Here is a 26,057-nt window from a genome sequence, read left to right on the forward strand (position 1 = left end):
CCAAAGTGATTTTATAAGTTTTTACCTATTAAACTCACTTGTTAATTCTAATAGTTTATCTGCAGATTATTGTATATTTTCTATGTGCACAATCATGTCAGTGATGATTAATGACAGCTATATTTCTTCCTTTCAAATCTTTTAACATTTTGTTATTTATTTCCTTATTATTTATTATATGCTCCAGTACAATATTAAATAGAAATGTCTGTGTTTTATTCCCACTTTCGCAAGGAAAACTTTCAACATTTCACAGTTAGATGAGTCGGTTGCTGTAGGTTTTGTGTAATGGTCATTTGTTAGATTAAAGAAGATTCTTAGTATTATAAACACCCACACATACATCAAAGAATATTGTATTACATAAAATAATTTTTCTATATTTATTGAGATGGTCATATACTTTTTCTCCTTTATTTGGTTATAAATTATATCAATGATTTTCAAATGTTAAACCAAATTTATATTCCTGGAATCAATCCAAATGGGTTATGGACGTATTATCCTTTTATATATTGTGGGATTGTTTATTAATTTTTGTTTAGAATTTTCGCATCTATATTTATAAAGAAATTGGCTAACTTGTAATTTTTCTTTCTTGTAATGTTCATGTCTGGTTTGATATCATGGTTATCATGAAATTTTTTATATACAAATCAATTTTCACTGCAAAGTAAAGGAGCTGTTACAGTGGAGGATTACTGGACTGAATGTCAATATTATGACATAGTATGAGTGTGTTTCATGTTTGGTAATTGCAATCATTGTTGCTTTTGTTGTGGTCATCCATGTACAATGCTTGGTGTCAGTCTATTTATCTCTTGTAAAAATAAAAAAAAAAAATCTTTGCCTCATGGAGCTCACATTCTTTAAATCCTATTAACTGTTAACTGATGCCTTCATTCAGAATTAAAAAAAAAAAAAAGTCACCTGTTAGTCTCAGCTGATGCATCTTTTAAGGTAAACTTTCTAGTCTTCTCTTGCTATATTTAAAACTATTTTTCCATTTTTATCTCTGGTTTTACTGATGTGCCTGAGAGTGGTTTATTTACTTTTTTTTCAGGAAATAACTTTTTATTTTATATTGAAGTATAGTTGATTAACAATGTTGTGTTAGTTTCAGGTGTAGAGCAAAGTGATTCAGTTACATATACATGTATCTATTCTTTTTCAAATTCTTTTCCCATTTAGGTAGTTACATAATATTGAGCAGAGTTCCCTGTGCTATACAGTAGGTCCTATTACTCAGCCATTAAAGAGAGTAGTTTATTTGCATTCATTCTGCCTGAGGTTCTTCAAGCTTCTTGAATTTATGGCTTGATGACATTCTTCAAATTTGGAAAGTTATCAGTCGTTATCTCTTATAATATTATCTGTCTTTTGAGAATTCCATTTGTACACCTGATAGACATTCTCTCAATCATCATTGTCTTATACACCATCATTTATGTTTTCCAGTCTTTTCTCCAGACTTCAGCCTTTGGCTGTGCCTAATCTGCTCTAAAACGTATCAAATGAGTCCTTAGTTTCAGTTACTATGTTTTTTCAGTTCTATGATTTCCATTTTTATAGTTATTTGTTCTCTTTCAAAATTCTCCATCTTGTCTTTTATCTCCTTGAACATAGTAATCACAATTATCTTAAAGTCAATATCTGATATCTCTAATATCAGAGGTTTTGTAGACTTTTACTGATGCCTGTTGTTTCTGCTTCTGCTGGTTTGTGCTGTGTTCTTTTTACCTGGATATTTTTAACTGTGTCTTCCAACTATCTTTGCAAACACTTGGTAGAAATAATCTATGCCCTAGGATATTACTTTCTTCCAGAAAGGATTTATTACTTATTATTACTTTCGCCAGGTATCTTGGGGAAATAGCTTTTCAGAATTATCTTAATGTAATTTTTAGATTTAATATTATGTGAGGCTGAGCTGCAGTCCCTGTGGAAGACTATTTTGGATTCACCCTTTGGTGAATTTTGGATTCACAGGTACTGCCTTTCAGTGAGGGGTGTTCATCAAGTCTATTTTCTTTCGTGAGAGCCTGTGCTCCAAATCTCCATTTTCCTAGTGCCTGAAGACTGTCAAAAGTGGAGCTCAGCCTAAGCTTCAGTTACCCCTTCTGAAATAACAAATAACCTCAAGGAAAGAGAAGCTCATACGCTGAGCCTCTATCCTCACTCTATTATACCAATCTTCATTGTTTTATTAGTTCTAAAATGTAAGCTTTCAAAAATACTTTGTCCAGCTTTTCTTGTTGTCTTGGTGGGAGAATTGGTACAAATTACCTCATCTGACATTACTAGAAGTGGAATTACTTTTCATATATAAACCCATTATACCAGATAAGGAAGAAAACCACTGAAACTGAATGCAATTTCTTGAGGCATGTTTGTTTAACAGTAATATTCTAATTCAATTAAGGAAGCCTTTTGACAAACATAAAACCATTCAAAATAATCCAAGCTTAAAAGGTTCAAGTAAATATTGGGAAAGAGATGTCATTTTATATTTTTAACCCAAGTTCATTTTCAGTTCTATTTCAATCCTTATGTTATTTCCATTATTACTCATATCAAGGCCCTGGCACTATGATAGTATTAGAGATACAATATGACTATGTGAGCAAGATAGAGCTCTTGCTCTAATGAACCTTAGAGCAAAGTGGAGAAGACACCTAGGATAAAATGAGGTAATCTCTGAAAAGCGCTCAGCACAGCTTTTGCTGTATAATACATGTTCAAATACTATTTCTATTAATACACACAGTCTTTTCCCAACAGCCTGCAGTTCCTAGGCCTCTGTGGGCATCTCCTACTGGGTGGAATTTTTGGGGTAAGCAATGGTGTGCAAATAGATGAGGCAGTGGGGGCTTTATAGATAGTCCTGTTTTCTTGAGGAAGCTTACTGGGACATAAAATGATGGTAATGACAAGAAAAGGGGTAGTAAAAGCATGCATTTTGGAGTAAGGAGGAGAAAACTTTTGGAAAAAATAATGAGAAGTAAGAAGGACACCCAAAACTCCTCCAGGCCTTGAGGTCCAAGAGAAAATCCTGCCCCTACTTGACAGACTGTGTGAGAAGAGGTGTCTTCAAAGGAAAACCAATCCTTGGGAAAGCACAAAGGTAAAGGGAGTACAGAGAAGAGGTTGAGGGTTTTGCTAAGGAGAGACTACAATTTTAAGATGGTACGATGGCACCATTAGTGTGTTATTTTCAAGGAAAATGGAAACAACAAATGAGTCCTTCTTCCCTTCCAAAGTATGCAAGATATTCTGGACCAGGGACAAACTACGTTACTTATTTTCATTTTAAGGAGATTATTCTCTTCCCATCATTATACATGGAGTATAGATTATTTAAATTTATTATTTAACTTTAGACTCATAATTATTAAAAACATATATAGACCAGGTTAAGATATTTCTCATCACCCGGAGATGAATCAAGTGACATGCTTTTTTTTAAAGGTGATGATCCATTTATTTATGTATTTATTTATTTATGGCTGTGTTGGGTCTTCGTTTCTGTGCGAGGGCTTTCTCTAGTTACGGCAAGTGGGGGCCACTCTTCATCATGGTACGCAGTCTGAGGAGGATTCCCGGATGTGACATTCTGGGAAGGCTCACGTCTCCTGAAGACAGTAATGCAGCCAAGAGCCAGAGGACCCACTTCACTTCAGCAACTGCTGAGACAGTCCTAAATAACCCTCAACACCCAGGCTGCTGAGGACTTTTAGAACTTTTCGATCATTTTCATCAGCAAAAGGAAAAACAGCAGAGCTAACAGTAGGAATATCCAGGGGATCCTCTATCATCCTTAAGAACTTGGCTTGAGTTTTCTTAGGTCAGTTATTGCGTAACCTTGTCAGTCATGCATTTTTGGAAGCAGCTATAGCATGACTTTTACAGAATGACAGATGCAGAATGGGTTCAGAAAGCATCATTGAGAGCTCAATTTTGTTGGCCGAGAAACTGTTGGATATTCCTAGCAGATAGTGGGCAAATTCCGTAGTAGATGAGGTGGGAGTGTCAATTAGCCTGCTGTGATTTTAGGAGTATTTGTCTACTAACATCTGCATCTGTAGCTATCCAGTTTTGCTCTGTTTCCCTACCTCCAAAGTGGTAAAATAATGCTGACAAGACAAACTTTATTCAACTTATTTTGAGATGTTATACAAAAAAATTAATTTTGGTATATGTATTAGTCTGTGTGGGCTGCCATAACAAAACCCAGAAGGTGTGGCTTAAACAACAGAATTTATTTCTCACCATTCTAGAGGCTGCAAAGTCCAGGATCAATGTGCCAACTGACCTGGTTCCTGGTGAGTGTTCTCTTCCTGATTTGCAAATACCTCGTCACACTGTGTCCTCAGTGGTGGAGAGAGAGCTCTGGTGTATCTTTCTCTTCCTATAAGGGCACTAACCCTTTCAGACTAGGGCCCCACCCCTATGATCTCATTTAACTTGTATCACCTCCTCAGGGGCCTTACTGTTACCGAACCAGATTTGTTTGCCTGACACACAGCAAGCCAAATGCTGAGACACTGAGGTTTACAGCAGAGAAAGGGTTTATTCATGAGGTTGGCAAGTGAGGAGAGGGGAGAACTAATATCAGATCTGCTTCCCTGTTTGTGAGGGGCTTGAGATATTTATGGGATAAAGAAGCAGGGTGGGCTTAGGTGTGGGGAAAGGTGAATGGAAGTAGGGAAAAGGTGAAGTCATTGGTGTTCTGTGCAGGCATATCTGAGTTAAATGCTTCTTCACGGGATGCATGTTAAAAAACGGAGGCTCTTTTGCATGATCTGCGAGGGTAAGGTTTTTGGCCCTCTGGCATCTAAAAGGTCATTTATCAGACACAGGCCCCGTTTTAGGGTTGGTGGTCCCAAACAGTCTTAGCTGGCTTGAACTGGACAGGGATCAACTCCAAATTCCTGGAAAACAACATAAGCCTCCCATTACAATAGTGACTCTTTTGTCAGAGACATTATCTATAGGGGTTGTTAAGGAGTCAAAAAAATAAGGTGAACTTGGTCAGTGAAGGCAAGTTACAAGTGGAGGGGTTTTTTTGTTTGTTTGTTTTGCTTTTTAAAATTTTTTATTATTATTATTTTAATTTATTTATTTATTTATTTATTTTTGGCTGTGTTGGGTCTTCGTTTCTGTGCAAGGGCTTTCTCTAGTTGCGGCTAGCGGGGGCCACTCTTCATCGCTGTGCTCAGGCCTCTCACTATCGCGGCCTCTCTTGTTGCGGAGCACAGGCTCCAGACGCGCAGGCTCAGTAGTTGTGGCTCACGGGCCCAGTTGCTTCGCGGCATGTGGGATCTTCCCGGACCAGGGCTCGAACCCGTGCCCCCTCCATTGGCAGGCGGATTCTCAACCACTGCACCACCAGGGAAGCCCCACATGCTTTTTTTTGTTTAGAGAAAGAGGTGGGTGTATTTTTACTTGTACATGGGATAATTGTATTGGTATACATATCTGGAAGAAGTATGTATGACTCTGTGTATGTGTGTGTGTGTGTGTGTGTGTGTGTGTGTATTTGCAGTCAGAGTCACGATCAAGAGGAGACATTTATTTTGGTTAGCTTAGTATTCCTCGCTTTCTTCTGACATAGCCTCCTCCTCCTCGGGCAGCTGATCCTCTCTGTCCCCTCCCCTCCCATATCCTGGAGGTTTCTGATGAGGCTGCCAATTAGTGTACTGAGCCACTCCAACCACAAAAGATTGCTTTGGGGCAATCAAAGTGTCTCATTCTCCTGGTCACAAAGATTAATTGAGGATGTGATTAAACCAGACCAATAAGAGCCTTTCCCTATAATGTTTATATGCACACATTGGGAAAAGACAACTATCTCTCTTCTGGGGTCATAATCTTGATTGACCTGAGTGAAGTGGGGACTATTTGCAGCCATGCCCATGTGGAAAATGCCCACTTGATCACATGGGAATGAAGTAAATATGTATTTAGGAACAGAACTGAAAACTGGAGAAAGTATTGGTGATACTGTTACATTCCTGGATTCAAAGATATGTAAGACCATCCACCTCTTTTTTAGGATTCAGAATAGACAGAGGAAATTAGGATTTATGGTAAATGGGGTTCTAGTTCAAATCCCAAAAGACTAGATATGGAAAAAAACCTGGATAAGGAATAATGTAGGTAGCTCTGGGCTGAGAGGGCAACTGGATCCTAGTTCAGGTTTTCAGTAATAAAATATGTGAATGTAAACAAGTTATTTAGTCTTTCCAACACTCAGTTCTCTCCTCTGTAAAATGATAAAATTAGCTTCAACTATTTCTAAGATCCTTAAAACTACGAACTTGCATGTCCTAGACACCACTAAACTAATCACACTTTGAAATAAGTGCCCTGCCTGTGAATAGCTGCTTAATAATTTTTTTCTTACAATAACATTTTTTTCTTTTCCATTCCTTTGCTTTTAAGCTTTCTGTTAAAAATAAAAAGTATGATGCTACTAGATTAATCCAGTAGAATGTAAATGCAATCAGTGACTAAATCAAACGTGTCTGTAGTCCACAACATTTCCAAAGCAAAAACAAAATTATATATCCTTCTAATTTGAACCAGCTGAAGTAACTGCTGATTTTTATAGTTCCAATGAAATAGTGAATTGTCAGAATTGATTGTCTCTGCAGATTATAATGCTGAACACTTATGTACAGCAGCTCCTAAACCAAATTTAGAGGTTCTTGAAGTTTGGCATTGGAAATGCCCCTGTTTGTCCTTCCAGTGGGGTCTCAACCCTCTCAGTCCATCCCTCTGAATCCCTTGCCAAGCTCATGGCATGGCTATTAAGTTCGTAAGCGGGGCCAACTAGGATAAACTGTAGTGACTACATGGAATGCTGTATTGGAGACGGTTACAAGCCTGTATCCAGGCTTGTGGGAAAAGATGCTCTGATAACTAAGCAGTGCTGCAAAATGGCACAATTGTCAAAAAATGTGGCTTTTCTGACTATGATGGATATGTGTCTTCCAACTGCTAACTCAATTTTGTATTCCAAACGTTATTTGCCTTTTAATAGAAAACTTTAAATTCAATTTTAAATGATAGGACTGAACCTTTGATTTGTATATAACAGGCTTCCCTACTGGGTGATACATTTTGGGACCAGGATACTTTCTATGTTATTCTTTATATCCAGCCATATATTCAACTTACTGACTATGCCAAGACAGCATGAATTTATACCCCCGGTGTCTTTCACAACTCCAATTTGTTCCCAGCATGAAATACCACTTACATTGGTTTGAAATTCTATTCTAAACTTAGAGCCCACGATTTCTGTGTGGGACGTAAAGTTGACAAAACACATACTTTTTTCCTAATGCAAATCCTACATGCGTTGGTTTTCAGGTAGTCAGGCTGACACTGGTGGGGGTGTGTAAGACAGAAAATAACTCCTGTTAAATAAAAGGATATGGAGTGAAGAAAGAGGAACGGATCTATTTTGTTAAATGGAATTTTTAGAGACACAGAGCAAATGTGTTCTGTTTTGTTTTGAAGGAGATTAAGAATAAAAATAAAATATTTAAAGTGAGAGTGAATGCACGTTAGGAGGTCAAGGAAAGCTGACAATCTGCTATTTGTGACAACATTTAATAATATTCAGATTAATTATAATATTGGAAATGGAAAACTCTGACTTCAAATGAATAATGAATAGCAAAACCAGACACGGCTCTGAGGTGAAATGTGATTTTCATGAGGATGGGAACATTTAACATTTATACAGCAGTTCATATTCTCAAAGTCATATATCAGTGACAACTGTAAAATACATCTTTAATTTGAATTGATGAAATACTCTGCAGGGGTACATTTGGATGGTAGTACTCTCCCTTCCCCAAATAAAAAGAGAAGAGATTTGGATAAACAAATGCTTAAAAACTGCTTATCAAAATGGAAGTCAAATGCCCTGATATACAATCTTTTGAAATGATTTAATTCTTGGTAGGTATGTCTTTGTAATTCATTCACATGAATATTCATAGTATGTCACAACTCTTCATGTATTTAGCAGTTAAGGGTAATACACATTCTGAATGCAAAAAGATTGATTTATAAACATGTACTGTAATCCTTAGACACTACTTAAAATAAAAGCCTTTTCAATCATGTATTTTCTCCCAAACTGTCATCTCTGTACTGCTCTTCCCATATCCTTGCTTTGGCTTAACTGTAGCTAAAATTTTCCTTAAAGGCCACACTTGCCCAGAGATTTCAGTCCAACTACCTACCTCTCTAATCCAATGCTCAACTATTAACATGGCTCTGGAGAACTCAAAAATAGTCCTGTGGTGGAGATCCAATCTGAGGAATAGGGTTTTAGAAGGATGTCATGGCCAGCCCCAGTTCAACCCCCTTGCAGTTAGGTGTGACCAAGAATTGAGTTCTCACCATGGAGTAGAAGCAGCAGTGCCCCATGCTACTTCCAGCCTTGACCCATATAGCCTTGCAGGCCTTTTCTCTCATTGCCAGCTGGAGTACCAAGAACCAGAACAATTATGGAAGCCACATAATGGTGACAGAGCTGCCATTATAGATGCCCACTAACCTGGAACTGTTAACCTGAGAGGGATACGTTTTTATTTTTATTTTAGAGGAGGTGTATTTGGAACTCTTTTTGCTTTTCCCTCTTTGATTACACTAACTAATATAAATGGATTTGTTACTACAAACTTATGGTCTATAAACCTCGCTGGCCTCTCAGTAGAATGCTGCACTTCTTTTTTTTTTTTTTAACATCTTTATTGGAGTATAATTGCTTTACAGTGGTGTGTTAGTTTCTGCTTTATAACAAAGTGAATCAGTTATACATATACATATGTTACCATATCTCTTCCCTCTTGCATCTCCCTCCCTCCCACCCTCCCTATCCCACCCCTCTAGGTGGTCACAAAACACAGAGCTGATCTCCCTGTGCTATGCGGCTGCTTCCCACTAGCTATCTATTTTACGTTTGGTAGTGTATATATGTCCATGCCACTCTGCACTTCTTAAGAAGCTTCCTCTCTCTTTACTTCTGCAGCTTTTTGAAACCTTTAGAACTCTCTTCAAGATGTCATTCTAACCTCTAACCCTTTGTTTCTCAGCAGATGACACTGGCTCACAGAGAAAATAGTGCCACCACGCATGAATTCCTTTCATTTTTCCCCTTTCATAAGTCAAAAATTATCCGTATTTGTCCCATTTTAATTATTTTTACTTTACCAAGAATTTTATTTCTTTTCAAAAGTACTGTCCACATGAGCTCTAACTTTACCCTTCCATTTGCTTGAAGATTTTTCTGTATTCCTTATCTTTCCTCTCTCCTAGATCATTAATCACTCCTCCCTCATTCCTGTATTCCTTCCTTTAAAGGAAAATATGATTGAAGCTTTTTGATCTTAAAATAAATCTCCTACTGTACCTAGTGTCCCCCTCTAATTCCTAATCCATCTCACTCCTTTACTTTTTATATAAGCTTCTGTGAAGTATATTCCAGATTCTCTCTTCATTTTATGATCTCTCATTTGCCCCACATTCTGTAATCTGGCTTCTATTTCTAAGGCTCGTTTGAAATTGTCTTAAGGAAGCTGAAATCATCACTGTTGTTGACCAGTATTTCTAAAAGGTAAATTTGATTATTTCATGTTCTTGCTTAAATACTTCAGTGTCATACTAAATTAGAGTTAAGTCCAAAAATCTTAGTATGGCTTATAAGACACTTAAGTATCTGGCTCTTTTTTATTCTCTTGTTTTTTCTTGTGGAGCTCCCTCCTACGTACCCTGTGAAGGGATTACTGAAGTATTTAAAGTTCATTATGTTTACACCTTTATAATATTTTTGGAGTTGTTCCCTCTTCTTGGAAAGTATTGATATGTCCTCAACTGATCATTTATTTAAATAATTTCTTACACTTTAAGACCCAATTCTAGTATTTCTTACTCTTAAAGCCTTTCCTGTTGCATTAAAACTCCTTTTCTGTCATCCAATGCATAGTGTTTACTGTACTTAGAACTTACCAGGCTGCAATATAATTTTTGGTATACCTTTTTTACTCTCTTACTAGACTGTGAGTTCCTTGAAGACAAAACCTTGTCTTGCTTATCTTGATATCACTAGAACCTAGCCTAGTGCTGAGGACAGAGTAAAGAGTGTGTGTGTGTGTGTGTGTGTGTGTGTGTGGAGAGAGAGAGAGTGCACAACGGAATTAATGAGTATGTTATTTCCTTACTTATAAGTAAGCTCACAAAGTTAGTGACTCTAGTTGGTATTCAGTTGTGATATACAGCTATAACAGATTATATCATTGATAATGCAAAACATCAAAATGTAAAGAACAAGATGATGATATTGTGAATTTTTTCAAAATTAGCAAATAGAAATATCCATTTATATTATTTTTAGAGAAAAATTTGTATCTAAGAACTGATCAGCAAATAATTTACCTTTTATAAGAAAAGTATTGATGCTTTTATAAGAAAACAAAAAAAACGTAAATCACAAATTGCTTTTGAATAGCAACCAGGACCACAGAGTGAAGGTCATGTGTGATAGACAGACTACAGAGCAGAGAGCAGTAATCTGAGTTATGGACTCCACAGGGGCCACCTACTACAGGATGTTGTCAGTCCTCATAAAGAGGACAGTGGTAGTGGACAGAAGCCAGCTCTTCAGAGAAAGGAGTCTTTAAGAATAAAGGAGCATCCATTGCCTTTCCTAATTGAAGACTGGATTGACGTAGGCAAATTTCTGAGAGAAATGTTTGACAAAGTCAAATGTGTGTGAAGCCTGATATTGGAGACTCAGCTATTCGTGAGTCAGAGTTAAAGACAGGAAAGTTTTTAATTGCACTGGAAGGCCTTCTGTCATTTGAAACGAGCTGGATTACACAGTTTCTAAATAATCAGTTGGTAAAGCCAAACTTATGGAATGACTTTCAGCCTTTGGTTAAAGAAACGAGCACAGGCGAGTTAGAGAAAGTAATGAGGACAGAATGAGATTTTCCATGACACAAATGGAACACAAAACAATTTAAAATAAAGTGAACAGCAATGCTGAGATGAAGTAAGATTAATGAACTAATAGTTCAGTTGAGGCTTTTCTTGTGATTCTGAGGACTGTTTATCAAGTGAGCGTCAGAGAAATTTCTAGGTCATGTGATGGGATTTCAAGGTCAGATGAAAGTAAATACAATCCAATGGTCCCTAAGTTCATTTTCAATGTTCCTAGTTTCTTCTATATTTGTTCATTCTAAAGTTTAATAAGCCAGTATTTATTCTTTCCATACGTAGTTTGTTTTTGCTGTTTTTCTTCGCCTACAAAGCTAAAAGAAAGGATTTCTCTTTTCTATATTTCCCCTGTAAGCTACTTCAACCAAGGCAGTATAACAGTAGCTTACATTTGTTAGCTCATGTATAAAACTTTCTTATATTATGACACTCTGTCCCCTACTCCCCCCTTTTTTCCCAAAAGCATTCTAGTTGCTTATTTATTTTTGTCTTCTGTTAAAATGAACCTGAAAACTTAGGCACACATAAAAGTTACACCTGTCATTATTTTAAGATCCAAGGAATGAGCACTTTCTATCCTAATTAAATACCCATAAATTTACTCCCACTCAGTTTAAACATATAATATTATACACATTTCTTACTATTTTATTTCTATTTAACACCAGTTTAGGTATAGGCTTTTCAAGTATAAGCTGTTCATGTCTGTAAATTAATAAACAGAAGATCTTGAGAAGTAACCCTAAAACTTCGCTTTCTTTCAAAAATCCCTAGTCCTTGAGAAATAGGTGACTGATGATAAATAGCTATTTACCTCTATTTATATCTCTCTTCACTGCTCTATAAAAAACACAAATTGGCACTGAACAAAACAATGTAGTATGGTCTTAAAATAATTAAATTATTTTAAAATTTTGTTTAATTTTATGTTTTTTTTTTTGGTGGAAACCAAAAATCATCAAAAAACTTCTCTCCTTGCCTCCTGAATCATTTTACATTCTGAAATTCAGTTTGGATGAAAATATCTTGTTCATAGTCAAATACAGAATATGTCTTACTGATTGTTAGTTTATGATTATAGTTGACAGAGCAGCCAGATTTTTTTTTTAAATGCTCTAAGAATGAATGTTTTTGGCTGCTAACTTGAATATTTAGAATATCTAGTGAAAATCACAAGGCGTAATGATAAGTATCATCAGGTTGGAGAAGTGGCTTGGGCAAAATGAAACATTTTCTAGGAGAACAAGCTTTCATGGTTTGCCATTGACTTATAAAGACCAGGCCAGTTAATAATGCATACAGGAACAAGTGTCCCTATATGCAAAACCAGGATAAGCCTATCTGTGCTGATCCTACAGCAATGGAAAATGTGAAAATACATCAGAAGCTATCACTGAGAAGAGAAAACCACCACTTTTAGGTCATGTTGAAAGATTCCAGTGAACTGGTGTCCCTTTAAAGTGAATACCTGTTTAAAATGAAGAAGACCAAAAAAATGAAGAAAGGCAAATGTATTATTTGTAATATTTTGTTCTTTGTCCTGAAGAATGAGATGTGTAGCCTTAGAAGAATGTCAGTTGCTTCGCTTTGGAAAGCTTCTCAGAGTTCCCTTTGAAACGCAAAGACATTTTATGAATTGGGTTTCAAATAATTTGAAAGAGTTCTAGTAACTTTTCAAAATGAGAAATATACTGATTTCTTAATGTCTAAGAAAATTCATAAACTCATCCAATAAATGGGTTAAAAAGCTTGTTATCCTATAAACATGTTTAGCTAGAATATTTTCACTCTTCGTTTTCCTTCTAGTACGTATGACATGAAATTAGTGATTGGGAATTTAAGAGTAACATCAATCACTGGTCTTGCTCTCTAGTCTTGTTTCAACTTTTTCGTGTGAGTTCTTAATGAGTTACATAAGGAATTACTATTTCATCAGTTAACTACAGTGAAAGACTATGAAAGTGACTGCCAAATGGAGATTCAAAGCACAATGTTTTCTTCAAATTGGAAGCACTGTGGTGATATTGAATGGAGACGCCTTCGGGGGCAAAGTGAGGAGAGCTCTGCTTTTGGGGGCTCCTCTTCCCCACCTTAAAAAGTAGGCACCAACCCAGGGCTCCAGGGGGATGCTGCTAGGAGTTTGCATCTTTCCATCCATTGGTGGACCTAATTTGTTGTGGTCCTCCCTTTGCCTACAAATGGCATTGTCTGCAACAAAGTCTCACTTCTCTGGAAAGTTATCAGATTTGTAGTCAAAAGCCCCAAGCCCAGCCCTAGGTGTAGAATCTTGTATAAATCATGAGAGTTACCTGGAATTATTTCCTCTTTTGTGAATTAAGATTGCTTACTTCCTAACCCATTTATTCAGCTGGTATATGAGTACGTCCTATTGTAGGAATTGGGGCAGCAAATACAGAGCTGCCAACATGGAGGCAAAGGAAATAGCTGTTGTAGCACTCTTCTGAGTCTCAAATATTAAAACAACATGTGTGACTTTGTTTTCTGATCTCTGAAGTACCATGCAAATTCAAGAGGTTCTGACAATAAAAGCCAGCGAGTTAAGGCTAAAAGTTTAAACCACAAACATTTGTTAGGTTGAATATGAGAATAAAATAAAAGATAAGTGTAGTCAACCCCTGATTATTCACAGATTGGCTAGAGTGTGTGATTATCAATGCCCTTTGATTCTCCTCCTTCTAACTGCCAGCTATTGAATATTTCTCTGCTCATTAACACCTGTCTAGTAGTGGGAAGGTGAAATGCTAATCAGCCAATTTGGCTAATTGTTAGCTGCTATGATCCTTTTTATTTTATTTTTTTGAAGTTGAAATAGAGAAAAGTTGAAATCTTTTACTAAAATATGAGCTGTAGGCTTCTAAACTTTATGCCACCTTCCCTTTCTTTTACTTCATAGATAAATTCAGGTACTTCGTTTTCATGAAAGTATTAAAAAGAATGAAGAATCTAGTAATTCATCAGTTCTCAAGTGTCAATATAACTTCACATTACATATTTCTTATTAGCCAGTGTGTGGACAATCTTAATCTCCTACAGGAAAGCCTTAGGATTTAATAGTTGGAACTTTAAGTGTAGCCCAATATAAATAACTGCACTTGCCAAATGGATTTAGACCAATAGGGAATCAACTTGGAGAAAATGACAAGACTACCCTCCCCTTTGCCTTGGGTAGACATTACAGGATCCTCCCCACACCAAATAAGGGGATGAGGAATGTTCTGAGCTTTAAGGGCACTAAGAATAAATCTGAGCTATCACGGATAAGATTACTTTCAACTCTTTATTTCATGTTTTCTGACATAGACCCCCAAATCTGTAATTATCTTAGGGAAACCGTAGGGGCTTACACGGTACTTTCTGGTTCCTTTGCCTTTTCTTGGCCTATCTCTCTTTGGGGCTGGAGAGCTGGTGTGTGTGTGTTTCCCTTAGAGTGCCAAAAAAAAAAAAAAAAAAAAAAGTGCTGAAGAGTCCTAGGGAGATGAAGCTATTTTTGTTCGAAGCTGATACTTCTGCCTGAGCCACAAGTGCTGCTTGGAAAGGGCTCAGGTTGTTTCCAGGGGGGAGGACTCTGCAGAGAAGAGACAAAGTTCAACAGGACAACAAAGGAGCAGCAGAAACAGCCAGGAAAAGGAAGAGCCCTCACGCTTTCACACAGAGCCCCCTATCAGAGTTCTCCAAACCTAAGTTATTCTGCAAAGGGCCACTTGACCGGAATTTTTGCCTGCCTTTTCCTTTCTCCAACCACCATGACTGAGATCACGGCTGAAGGTATTGCTAGCATTTTCCAATAGTATCAACTAGGAAAACAAAAAAGAAAAAGGTGGAAATTGACAGTCCCATTGATGGTCAATGTGTCCTCTTAAAATGTTGCTTTTAGATAGTTATCTTGATGGATGGTTCTATATGGGATGAGAGAAGTGGGTTTGGGAGCTAAGAGGCTGGCAGATGTGTGTGTTGGGGAGTGAAAAGAAGTTTCTCTGAAATTTTGCATGTGGAAACTGCTATTTGCGATGCCAAAGGCCCCACTAGTTAACAGCTGTCACCCACACCTCTATAAATAGCTATGGTCATGCAACGTTAGGGCTGATATCTTACCTAGCAAAAATTACGAGGTTTGCATGCAAGGCTGGAGACCACGATGAACTTAAAATGTTGCATTTAATGTTTAAACTTAGAGAACTGATTTTGAGCATTTTGCTTTATGACATATCAAATTGGAGATCTTAAATATGTTTTCCTTTCTAACTCGAGTGTATAAATATGCACACACACACATATAAGATTTATATACCTACAAATTTTGTATGTATGTTGGTGGGTATTCAGAGACAAGGTTTGGAATTGCACAAAATCACTTTAAATCAGTATGGTTTTAAAAATAGAGTAATTAAGCTTTTGATTCTGATTCTTTTCATGCCCTCATGTCTTTTACCTCTACATGATGAATCTATATTAAATATTTTCTGTTTTCATGCTTATTCTGAAAAGGTATATGCTTTTCTGTTTTAAAGCTTATTCTGAAAAGGTATGTGCCACACCTTAAAACATTCTTATTATTCGACCATGATAGCAATCATTTCACCCAAATATAATATATGCAAAATATATGTACATATGTAATTATATATATATTTTTTGCTATCTTTAAGACAACTAAAGTGTTTTGAATACAGGCACAGTCCGGTTCTAGCTGGGGTAAAAATTTGGGAGGTGGATCTAAAATTTGCTTCTGACAGCTGTAAGCAAATCAGACAGGTGGTGCTCTCCACAGCTTCCAACTCTAATGCTGAACTGGTTTGTTTTTAATCAGACAACTGAAAAAAGAGAATGTTTGGTTTTGGCTCTTTGGGTAGACATTTGTATGGGCACATGGTCATTTCAGAGTTTAAGATTTTCAGTCACTACTTGCAAGGAGAATTGTCTTACTTGCATCTTCCACTAAGAAATTTAGTCTAGTACCCCAAATTAATAGAAATAATTACTGAGAGATTTCTATGTATCAGGTATTTTGCTCAGGACTTTATGTGTATGTACTTATTTAAACCTCACAGAATTCAATTAAGTTAGCATTATTATCTCCATTTTGCAAAAATAGAAACTGTAACTCTGATATTTGGAGACTTGCTCAAAACCACAGCATTGCCAAGATTAGAAGCCAGCTCCCTTAAATCTAGTTTGTGTTTTTTCATTTCTCTAAGAGGATATCAGGTTTCCTCTTTACCAATTTTAGTTCAGAATTTGCTAACTAAATATAAATAACACTTTTTCTTATTCCTTAGATATTCTGCATCATGTGACCTTTAGATGGTCTTAAAGACAGCTATCTATAAAAATGTCTCACTTAGCCCTGCACAAGTTATTAAGATACCTGTGAATATGTTCCCTACCTCTGCATGGGGCGTGAACTGCCAGCTGATTCGGGTCACTTGGCCAAAACATTTTTCACTTGCCTGTGGATTATGCTCTGTAGACCTTCGCACTTGATTCATAAATGTTTTTACAGGAAAATTCCAGATTATGAAATAGAACTTATGTTTCTGTCTTCTCCCCATGGAGAGTTTAAAGGGTGCTTGGAAAACCTCTTGTTGTCACTTCTAAAAAAAAATCATTGAATTAGTAATGAATTAAAAATGTAAAAATGCCATCTAGTTCCTAGGTGATGGGCATTTCCTACTCCCTGGCCTTAACAGTTCATAGGATCTATGTCATCTGAACATCGCATTAGTTATGTACTTTTTTCCTTTTCTGGAATGATTTATTAATCATATTTCTCAAATGATAATTAGACTGACAACTCAGATGAGCTTACCTTTTAAGGTTAGTACCACAGCCATTCTCTGTGTTCATCCAAAGTTTCTTGCATGCTGCTCTACTGCACACCTTTCATTTTGTCTTCATGATTCTCACTTTTTGTGCCCCAGCTACAATAGCCTTCTTTCAGTCTTTTATAAGAGGTGTACTTTTGTGCAGAGCCTTGGTACAAGTTGTTCCGTCAACCTGGAATATTCTTTCCTCTCATCTGTTATATTTCTTTTGCTGCCACTTTTGGACACATTATTGAAATGTAAGCACTGCATCAGTAGCCTTAGACATATACTGATTATTCTTCTCATCCATTGATCACAAAGCAAGCAGACACCTTGTAGTACTCAAGACAGAGCTGGAGTAGCCCCTTAGAAAGCTTAAGTCCACCGTCCTCACCTCAATTTTTATAAAACTGAAGGTCATGGAGATTATACAACTCTCTCGTGGTCACTGATAATTGGGGGAGGTCTGAGGATAGAGTTCATGTTTCTTGTGGTGCTTACTCAACTATAATGCACGGCATATCTGTAAACCTTACTGAGTTCCTCACATAGATTTTCAGTGCATATTCCAAGCTGGCTTACTTCATCTGACAGAAGAAAGGAAGTAATGTTAGATATGGAATTGTGTTTCAGGTACAGAGCAACAGATGAACTAAAATTAGAACAAAGTTGAACCCCAAAGGACTTTAGGGAAACAATATCTTTGATTCTAGCTATGATAAATTAATAATTATAATTATAATGATAATAACCACTGATATTTATTCAGAAGACATTATATGTCAAATGTAACATGACCATTTAATCCTCAGGACAGCAAAATGAGATAGATACTTTTGTTATTGCTATTTATGGAATAGGAAGCTGAGGTTTAGAGAGGTTAGAAATTTGCCTGAATTCACACAGCTATTTATGGTGTAGCTAGGATTCACACTCAGATCTCTGACTCCAGAGGCATGTTAAATACTTCCTTTTGCTGTGTGAGACTAATAGTCAGCCTGGTGTTAATTCAGAGGTTGGGAGGGACCTGTACTAGAACCCTGCTCTGCTTTGGCCCCAGCTACATTGAGTAGGTTAGTTAGATCAGGCCCCAGACTGGGTCTGACTCAAACAGTGCTAAGGTTTAGAGTTATAAATAGCCTTCTGCCTTCTTTCCAGAGGCCCAGTTATTCCTAGACAAATGCCAAAGTTAGCTTCCCCTTCTGAGGTTCATATGAACTTTCAACTACCAATTTCATCATCTATTTGACAGAATATATCACTATGTAAAAATACTTTTTGAGTAATTTGGATGACAGTAAAGTTTAGTTAATTCTTAATAGCTTTGTTAAAAACATGGAGACTTTTTAAAAGTTGGTAAAATAGATAATGTTTTCAAATTGCCAATTGACTAACACACAGTCAAATTATGTTTTACAATAACATTCATATAATTGTGTTCTCTGGGTCCAACTACCTCCAGAATATAGGAAAATACAAATTTTTCTGCAATAGATTAAAGTTGGTAGAGAGCCTATATACAATTAAATTAGCGTTTACTAGAATACGTAGTTAAAGGAAATTCTTTTTTTTTCAAGTTAGAGAAGGGATGTCAAACTCTCAACTTCTAAACTGTTATACAACCTCAGGGTTCAGAAGGGTTATTGTACTATGTAAGGAATTCTTTCCTATTAGTTTAACCACATTTTACTGCTTCTGTCACAAACATTTGAGAGGGTTTGACGTTCAAAATTTAGAGCAAAAATGGTCATTTATTTTATGCACTGCTCTGCTTTGCGTAAGAGTACCCATTGTTGCTCTCAAGAAAAAAAAATTTTTTAATTCACAGCCAGAATGTTTAATAACTATGCACACGAGTTAGATAACCCAGAGCAACAGATGATGAAATTAAGACAAGGAGAAGATGCAACCTCCATATCTGTGTTTATCTTGCCAAAACCAGAAATGGCTACTCTGGCCTAAGTGGAGATGACTTGGGGGTGGGGGAGGAGGAAGAGGATGAAGCACTAGGTTCAAAGCTTCATCACTTCTGGGTTACGTTCTCCTGATCAAGAGAAGCAATGACCACATACAGAATATCATTTTTAGCTCCAGGAACACATTTTAAAATTGACATTGACAAACCAGTACATTCAGAGGAGGAGGACCATGATGGTAAGAGGCACAGTGAAATGAAAAGACTTGTGCTCAGGTCCTTGAAGGTTGGATTTTCTCATTATGTAGCACTAGAGGACAATGCAGAGACCCACGGATAAAAGTCTGGAAGCCACAAAAAGGCAAAATGTTGGTGAAATATAAGGCAAAACATAACCAACCATTGAAATGATATCTAGAACTGACTCTTCTGACTCAAAACAAAGCAGGGAAAAAAAAGAAAAATAGAAAAGAAAACCAATGAAAGAAAAATAATACGGCCTTGGATTTTCAAGCAATAGAAGGATGGGGACTATGTTACACACTACACCATATTATGCAGTCAGCAAAATCCAGGCTGTGGTGACCTCTACGGCACAAACAACCCAGTTCCTTCAGATAAGTTACTAGGAACATAAGGAGATGCCAAGGAATCCTGTAGATGAAAAGAAACTTAAGAACTGAGCAACCCATTACAAGGTATAGAATTGTTAGATCATGATTCAAACAAACTTTAAAAAGATCTATGAAATAATTGGAAATTTAATAGGCTCTGGATGTTAGGTGATATTAATAAATTATCATATTTATGGTGGGATAATAATATTGTGGTTATATTTTATTTTATTTTTTTAATAGAATGATTTATTATCTTTTTGAAAAATACCAACGTGTTCCAAAATGAGCATATATGTTTCTAACAAGCAAACATTTTCAATTTATTCATATTTTGTCGGTTTTGACAAGACTTCTTATTTGGCAGAGTAAGTTCAAATAATGTCAAAAGAAGGATTTTAGCCAGATTCTTATATTCCTTTTTTTTTTAATTTTTGAATTTTATTCTATTTATTTTTTTATACAGCAGGTTCTTATTAGTTATCCATTTTATACATACTAGTGTATATATGTGGTTATATTTTAAAACTGCTTATTATTTGGACATACACATACTCAAATATGGATGAGATGATATGATGCTTGAAATCTGCTTCTACAGAGTATGCCAGAGAATAATGAGGTGTGGGTGGGGTAGGATTGGCCAGGAATTGATTACTTTGGGACTGATGATGGGTACATGGAGTTTCATTATAATTTTCTGTCTACTTCTGCAAATATTCAAGCTTCTCCATAATAGTTAGAAGGGAAAAGAACAGAGCTGACGTTTTTAGTGAAGTAAATAATTTTAAGAAAAAAAATTTTTGTAATGCATATAAGGTCAGTGACTCTACTGGCCACCAAATTTATTCATAAGTGCAAATTACCCCCTAATTGAACAGTCTGTAGTTATTGAAATGGAAACCAAAAAATGCTCATATTAGACAGAGGGGTCCAGATATCTACATTTGTAACAACAGACCAGGAAATAATGATTTTCAAATATGTTCATTATAACGTGGGAATCTGTTGCTTAGTTTCATAACATCTCTCAACATTATTAGTGACATGAATTAGAGAAATTAGTGAGTAACAGATCATTTCCGAGATGGTCCATGTGAAAACCTGAGGAAAAGTTAAAAACCTAAGGAGTCAATATGATGCAAGAAAAACAGTCCTAAAAATTGCTGTGGTCAGGAACATCATGTTTATTATCAGGGTCTTAAGTGCCAAAGTCTTGCAAGAATATGTCTTTTAAATATCACAGAAATTCTGAAAGGCTGAAAGGCAGATATTACATAAACCTGATCAGTCCGACTCTAAACATCATCTTCTTTACTGCTCAAGTTGAATTTAGAAAAGAGAAGAAAGAGTGTGAAAACCAGTGGCTTATATAGTTAATTAAAAATCAGAGAGAAAAAGTAGTAGTGCAGAACTGAGGGAAGTCAGCATTAAAATAATTAAAGGCAGTGTGATAAAGTAGGAAGTGTGTGGAGTTTCAAGTCAGAAATCCTGTTTAAGCACTAGCTTCACTACTTAACCATAGGTGGTCTGGGGGGGACCATACACTAGTTGGCTAACCTCGGTTAATAGTGAATAATATGACCAGAGGAAACTTTCCAACTTTTACACGGTCGTGCTAATTGGCAAATTATATATATACTTTTAGCTGTTCAAAGCATCCATGATGCAAAATAGGTAGTGAAAGTGGACAGAAAATATATCTTTGTAGTGTTATCTCTAGTTGGGTTTCATTACGAAGCTTTTCCTTATAGCTTTTGTTATTATTTGTAATATTGACTCTTTCCCCCTCCTCCCGGCCCATCCCTAAGCACACAGTACCCATGGAAAATGTTCTGTTTGTTAGCTTAAATACTTCTTAATTTTTTTCCTATTTATTTTCGGTCATCACTGGGACTGTAATTTAAAAATCATTCTACTTTTACAATACAAAAATGAATTGAGGCTATTCCAGCTATTATTCTAAAGGCTTAGGAATCCTTAGAGTTAAAGCCTCCAATGCTGTTTGCATTAATTTTTAATCAGTTAACAATGTTAAAGATGAGAGAAACCTAAAATGGTACAACTAAGCAATTTTAAAATCATCTACATTGACCTTTGGGTTGAATATATCAGTTTGAAAGAAAATGCATAGATAGTTTAGATTTTCCAGCTAAGTTTCTGGTTTTATATTTGCAGAGTTTAAAGCATTATTATTTTCTTTTCTTCCTTCAAATAAAAAGAAACCCTTTGGGGACATGCTTGATGTATTTTAAAAATGTATGTTATCTAAAGTAACACATTTTAGAAAGAGCAAATTAGGGGAAAAACTTCATCTGGTAACTATGCATTATCATCACACAATAATTCCAAGTTTATGGAGTTTAGGTTCTATTCAACTTAAAAGTTCTAGGAAGATCCATCAAAGTTAAGTTTTTTACTCTCCCCAGTTCCTATTTTCTCTGGATAATATGAGTACCATGCATAATTTCTGATAGGAAGCACTTATTTGAATGTCACATAATAATGTATTGCCCCAAGTGAGGGTTATGCAGAGATAGATGAACTTCCTAGTCCAAAATGATAGTATTTTCCATCTTCAAAGGAAGTTGAAAAGAATATCCTTGGCAAATGTGTAATGAATAAAGTCCTGCTTCTTTCTCTACAAGTTATGCTCTCTAAAGATCTAAAGATCTCCACATCTCCATGCCCGAAGTCAAGCTGTCAAAGGCTCATGGAATTTATGATTTTGAGAGATTCTTTGGGATGTAAATGAGCTGTTTCCTCATAAACCACAGAATCTCTCTTATAAAGTAGTTGAATATTACATTTAAATATATATCGTTTAGATAGTTTCTAACTTAGTTTCTGTGACAGGGGCTGGGGCATGTGGTCTTTCCTTAAACAAGTTAAAGATACAATCTTTTGGGCTTCCCTGGTGGTGCAGTGGTTGAGAATCCGCCTGCTAATGCAGGGGACAGGGTTTCGAGCCCTGGTCTGGGAGGATCCCACATGCCGCGGAGCAACTGGGCCCGTGAACCACAACTACTGAGCCTGCACGTCTGGAGCCTGTGCTCCGCAACAAGAGAGGCCGCGAGAGTGAGAGGCCCGCGCGCCGCGATGAGGAGTGGCCCCCACTTGCCGCAACTGGAGAAAGCCCTCGCACAGAAACGAAGACCCAACACAGCCAAAAATAAATAAATTAATTAATAAAAAAAAAATACAATCTTTTAACCTAGAAGAGCAAAGATAATTATTGTTTGGCAACCTGCTTTGTACAGGGGAAACTTGGTTTGTTTTCCACACAGCATGAGGCTAGAGCTCACTGTGATAGACCTGTTTTATCCTTGCTACTCATTTGTTGCATCATTTCCTCTCCGTGACACAGGTTACTGAAACGTTGAGAAAAATTAAAGAAAGAAAGAGCTCTTAATATTTAAAATTTTGTTTTAAAAATGTTTGAGGGCATTAGTGAGCTTGCGGATGTGAAAGAATCAGTTTCCACTTATTTATACTACTTTCAAAATACATTTTTAGCAAGGTTTCCTTGGAAAATTTATTGTTGCCTTTTAAAATAAAATCATCATGTGATTAAGAGAATTTTCTGTTTGTGGTAGACATTTGATACAATGTCACGACAAAAATGGCAAATATTAAGTGACACTCTTTGACATTCAGTGCTAGAGCTATTATTTTTGTCTGTGGTTATTCTTATTTAACTTATATATAATTGGCTGGGGGAAAAAGAGTGTACTATAAAATCTATAAGTTGCCATAGGATGGTAAAACTCCATGCTTATGAATTTAAATCTGGAGAAGTATTAGGGGTTGCATTTAGAGAAAAGCAAACAAAGTACATTCATTTGAAATATGGCAAAATTTTAGACTCTATGGTATTAACTATCAACCTATAACTAGATGTATAAAGCAGTAGGTCATATAGAAAGCTCAGTTGTAGTTGATATTTTAGCACATGTTACATACCAGGCTGAATGCCAGACAATGGGAACATGAAGAAGAATAACACAAGGTCGCTGACTCTAATATAGTAGATTAAAAAACAAGCAGGAAAGAGGAAAACTAAGAGTAGACAGATTTAAAAACGTATGACTTCAGTAAGGATTTATGAATGATGAGTGTTTAATTTGGTTTAATAAAGTCATGCTGTTGTTCATATATCTTATGATTAGTGAGCACACCTTGAAACTTGCTGAAAATAACTTTAGAATGATAGCGTCCTGTTCTTGACTCTGATCATTTACAGCGCACATGCCGTTGTTGGGAAGGTGAAATGGCTGGCCAAGGGGTAAGGAGATCAAGAGTAGGTTTGCTCAATGTAGAGATGAAGCATAAAAGAAATGGGTGGTAGGTGAGAATTGGTGGTTTGCGGGATGAAACCCTAGGATGACCAAGGTGTGGAGTTACCTGGCTAAGAAATTTGGTAAAAATCCTCTATTTTTGTTAAGGGACCCTATTGCTAAAGTATTGAAAAAGTTGAATGTCTCACGTGCCTGATTTATTCTAAACTAGTTGTTTATTTTGATCCCTGTTTTTTGTTTTTTTTCTCTCCTATTTAAGTGTTCTCCCACTGTTTGTATTTCCATTGTTGCTTTTGATCCTCAAACACTCCACTTTGAGCTTAGTTTGTATTTATGGAGCCCTATTTCCAGTTCATGAAGAAATAATGAGATAATGCTAACTGTGAGACAGGTATTCACTAAATAAGTTTCTTCAGGTTAATAATGAGAAATCAGCTGTAAAGAATTAATTCTATGATCAGTGTTGTTCTAAGTACTATAAGAACTAGTGTTAATAGGCCGATGGTCTTGTCAAGGTATCTTATAAGGCCAATGAATTAAACACTGAAGCGAGGCAAGAGGGTTTTAAAGAGGCTAGGGAAAAGCTTTTTTCAACGAAAAGATAAAAAGACATGATCCTTAGTCTGTGGTTCAGAAGATGTGACCAGGAATCTTTAATCTAGATATAACTAGATTGAAGCAATAAGTTCACAGAACCCTCTAGAGACTTTGTTGTTAGTGACTGGAAGAGTTGTATTAGAAATAATATTATAGTTTTGAAAGTTGCCAGATCATTTCGGCTATCTCTTGAATTAGGTAGAGAGTTTAACTATTAAGTTTCTTCCCAGTCTCTCTAGATTTGAAATGTCTTGTAGATCTTGGCTAGAATGATTCTAGCATGGGTCCCTATCTTTGAGTGACACAGGCTCTCAGTACCCAGGTGTTTTGGAACAGGATATTTTATCTTTGTCCCATCACTCTGTTATTCACCTGTGGATGCAGAGGGGCAAAACTTCTGATATCTTGAAGGATATTCATTCATTTAAGAAGTACTTACTTGTATATATTTGGGGTATCTTTGTTAGGTCTGAGGGTGAAATGTGAAGTATATATAAATCTAGTGCTCAAGGAAAGATGAAATAATTGTATAAGTAACTATATGATACAAGTTCGGAAGTTCTAAGTTGCCTAAAGGAAGTCCAGATAAAATTATAAATATAAAAATTGTGAGATAGATTTTTTGGTTTCTTATCATTCAAATTTAAAGTAGACAATATTTACACATATGAAGCAACTAGAGAATAAATTAATAGATAACAAATAAACAAATTAGGGTTATGAGATATGATTATCAGGGAAATCTGAGAAGCAGGAGAATAGATGGACTTGGTTGACCAGGGACTGTTAAAAAGGAGTAGAGTTTAACTTAAAACTTGAAAGATCTTTCTAAATGAAAGGACAGGAACATAAAAGAAAAGCAAATAATTATGTTTTTCACCAAAAATCCCTAGATGCTAATAGTCCCAGGTTAATTTATTTAACAAACAATTATTTGATATATGTTCATTAAGTTAACATCTTGCCCTCATGATCTATGCTGGGGAATCAAAGCTGGAGAAGACACACTCTACTGACATTTGGGGCAGGAAAAGTCTCTCCCAGACACTGCAGGACAATTACCGTACAGTAGCACCCCTCACCATGATTTTGACTGAACAAACAATCCCAAACGTTTTCCAATAGAGATGCTAAACCACACCCCAGTTAATAACAAACAAGAATCTAAGACAAAAGTGAGCAAAGGTGCTAATAGTTGTGAAGGAGCTAGCATCAAAGTACTCAATTATGAGAAATTCCTGGCTTAGTTATCTTCCAGTTTTATATAGAAGATTCTTTTTAGGTCAATATAAAGGATTTGCATTGCTAGGAAGGTTTTCTTAATAGTCTTTAATCAGTTACCAACTAAGAGTTATTATACCAATATTAAAGATAGCCATCTTGTTCAATGATTAGAAAGTTATTTGGAATAGAATGAAATCCTTTCTGAAAAGGAATTATGTTTGGTTGCCTTGATTTGCTATTTGTAATTCCATAGTAGAAAGATAAAAACAAGATAATTTTAAGGAAGTGTGGGGCAAAGAGATTCACAAACTAAATGCAATAACACAATTTCCCCTTGAGAAAAATCAGTGAAAGGTGATGGCTTATTTTCTGTGTCCTTGAGCTAATGAGTTGAGAAATGACAGCATAATTTGAGGAGAGGCACAGGTGGAAGCAGCTCTGATGGGTAAACTGAAAGTCAGTACTTTGCAAATTGCCTCATATAGCTTAACAGAAGCTAAATTATGAACTTGAGGGTGGATTGCATTTTTTTAGCTGATAGTCACCCTACATTGTGGCATATTAA

The 26,057-nt window shown here is 36.1% G+C and overlaps 1 protein-coding gene and 1 long non-coding RNA gene across 14 annotated transcripts in view; one reads left to right on the forward strand and one right to left on the reverse strand.

Moving 5' to 3' along the window:
• Window positions 1–4,569: 4,569 nt before the first annotated feature.
• LOC103011125 (uncharacterized) lies at window positions 4,570–17,314 on the reverse strand. The gene is made up of 3 exons (XR_451805.3): window positions 16,847–17,314; window positions 16,425–16,631; window positions 4,570–4,931 (listed from the first exon to the last, which is right to left on the reverse strand). It is a non-coding gene; the product is annotated as an uncharacterized LOC103011125 (long non-coding RNA).
• The window catches only part of TRDN (triadin), a 367,278-nt gene continuing 355,772 nt past the window's right edge, over window positions 14,552–26,057 (forward strand). For 9 of the 13 annotated variants that reach the window (XM_057527811.1, XM_057527812.1, XM_057527816.1 and 6 more), the window contains exon 1: window positions 14,554–14,805. In XM_057527811.1, coding sequence (XP_057383794.1) covers window positions 14,784–14,805 — 22 coding nt within the window. In that variant the 5' untranslated portion in view covers window positions 14,554–14,783. Of the gene's footprint in view, window positions 14,806–26,057 lie in introns of all 13 variants that reach the window. The other 4 variants (XM_057527823.1, XM_057527818.1, XM_057527820.1 and 1 more) reach the window with 3 other exon arrangements.

Source organism: Balaenoptera acutorostrata, chromosome 14 (genome assembly GCF_949987535.1).
Source record: "Balaenoptera acutorostrata chromosome 14, mBalAcu1.1, whole genome shotgun sequence".
In the NCBI taxonomy this organism is placed as follows: domain Eukaryota; kingdom Metazoa; phylum Chordata; class Mammalia; order Artiodactyla; family Balaenopteridae; genus Balaenoptera; species Balaenoptera acutorostrata.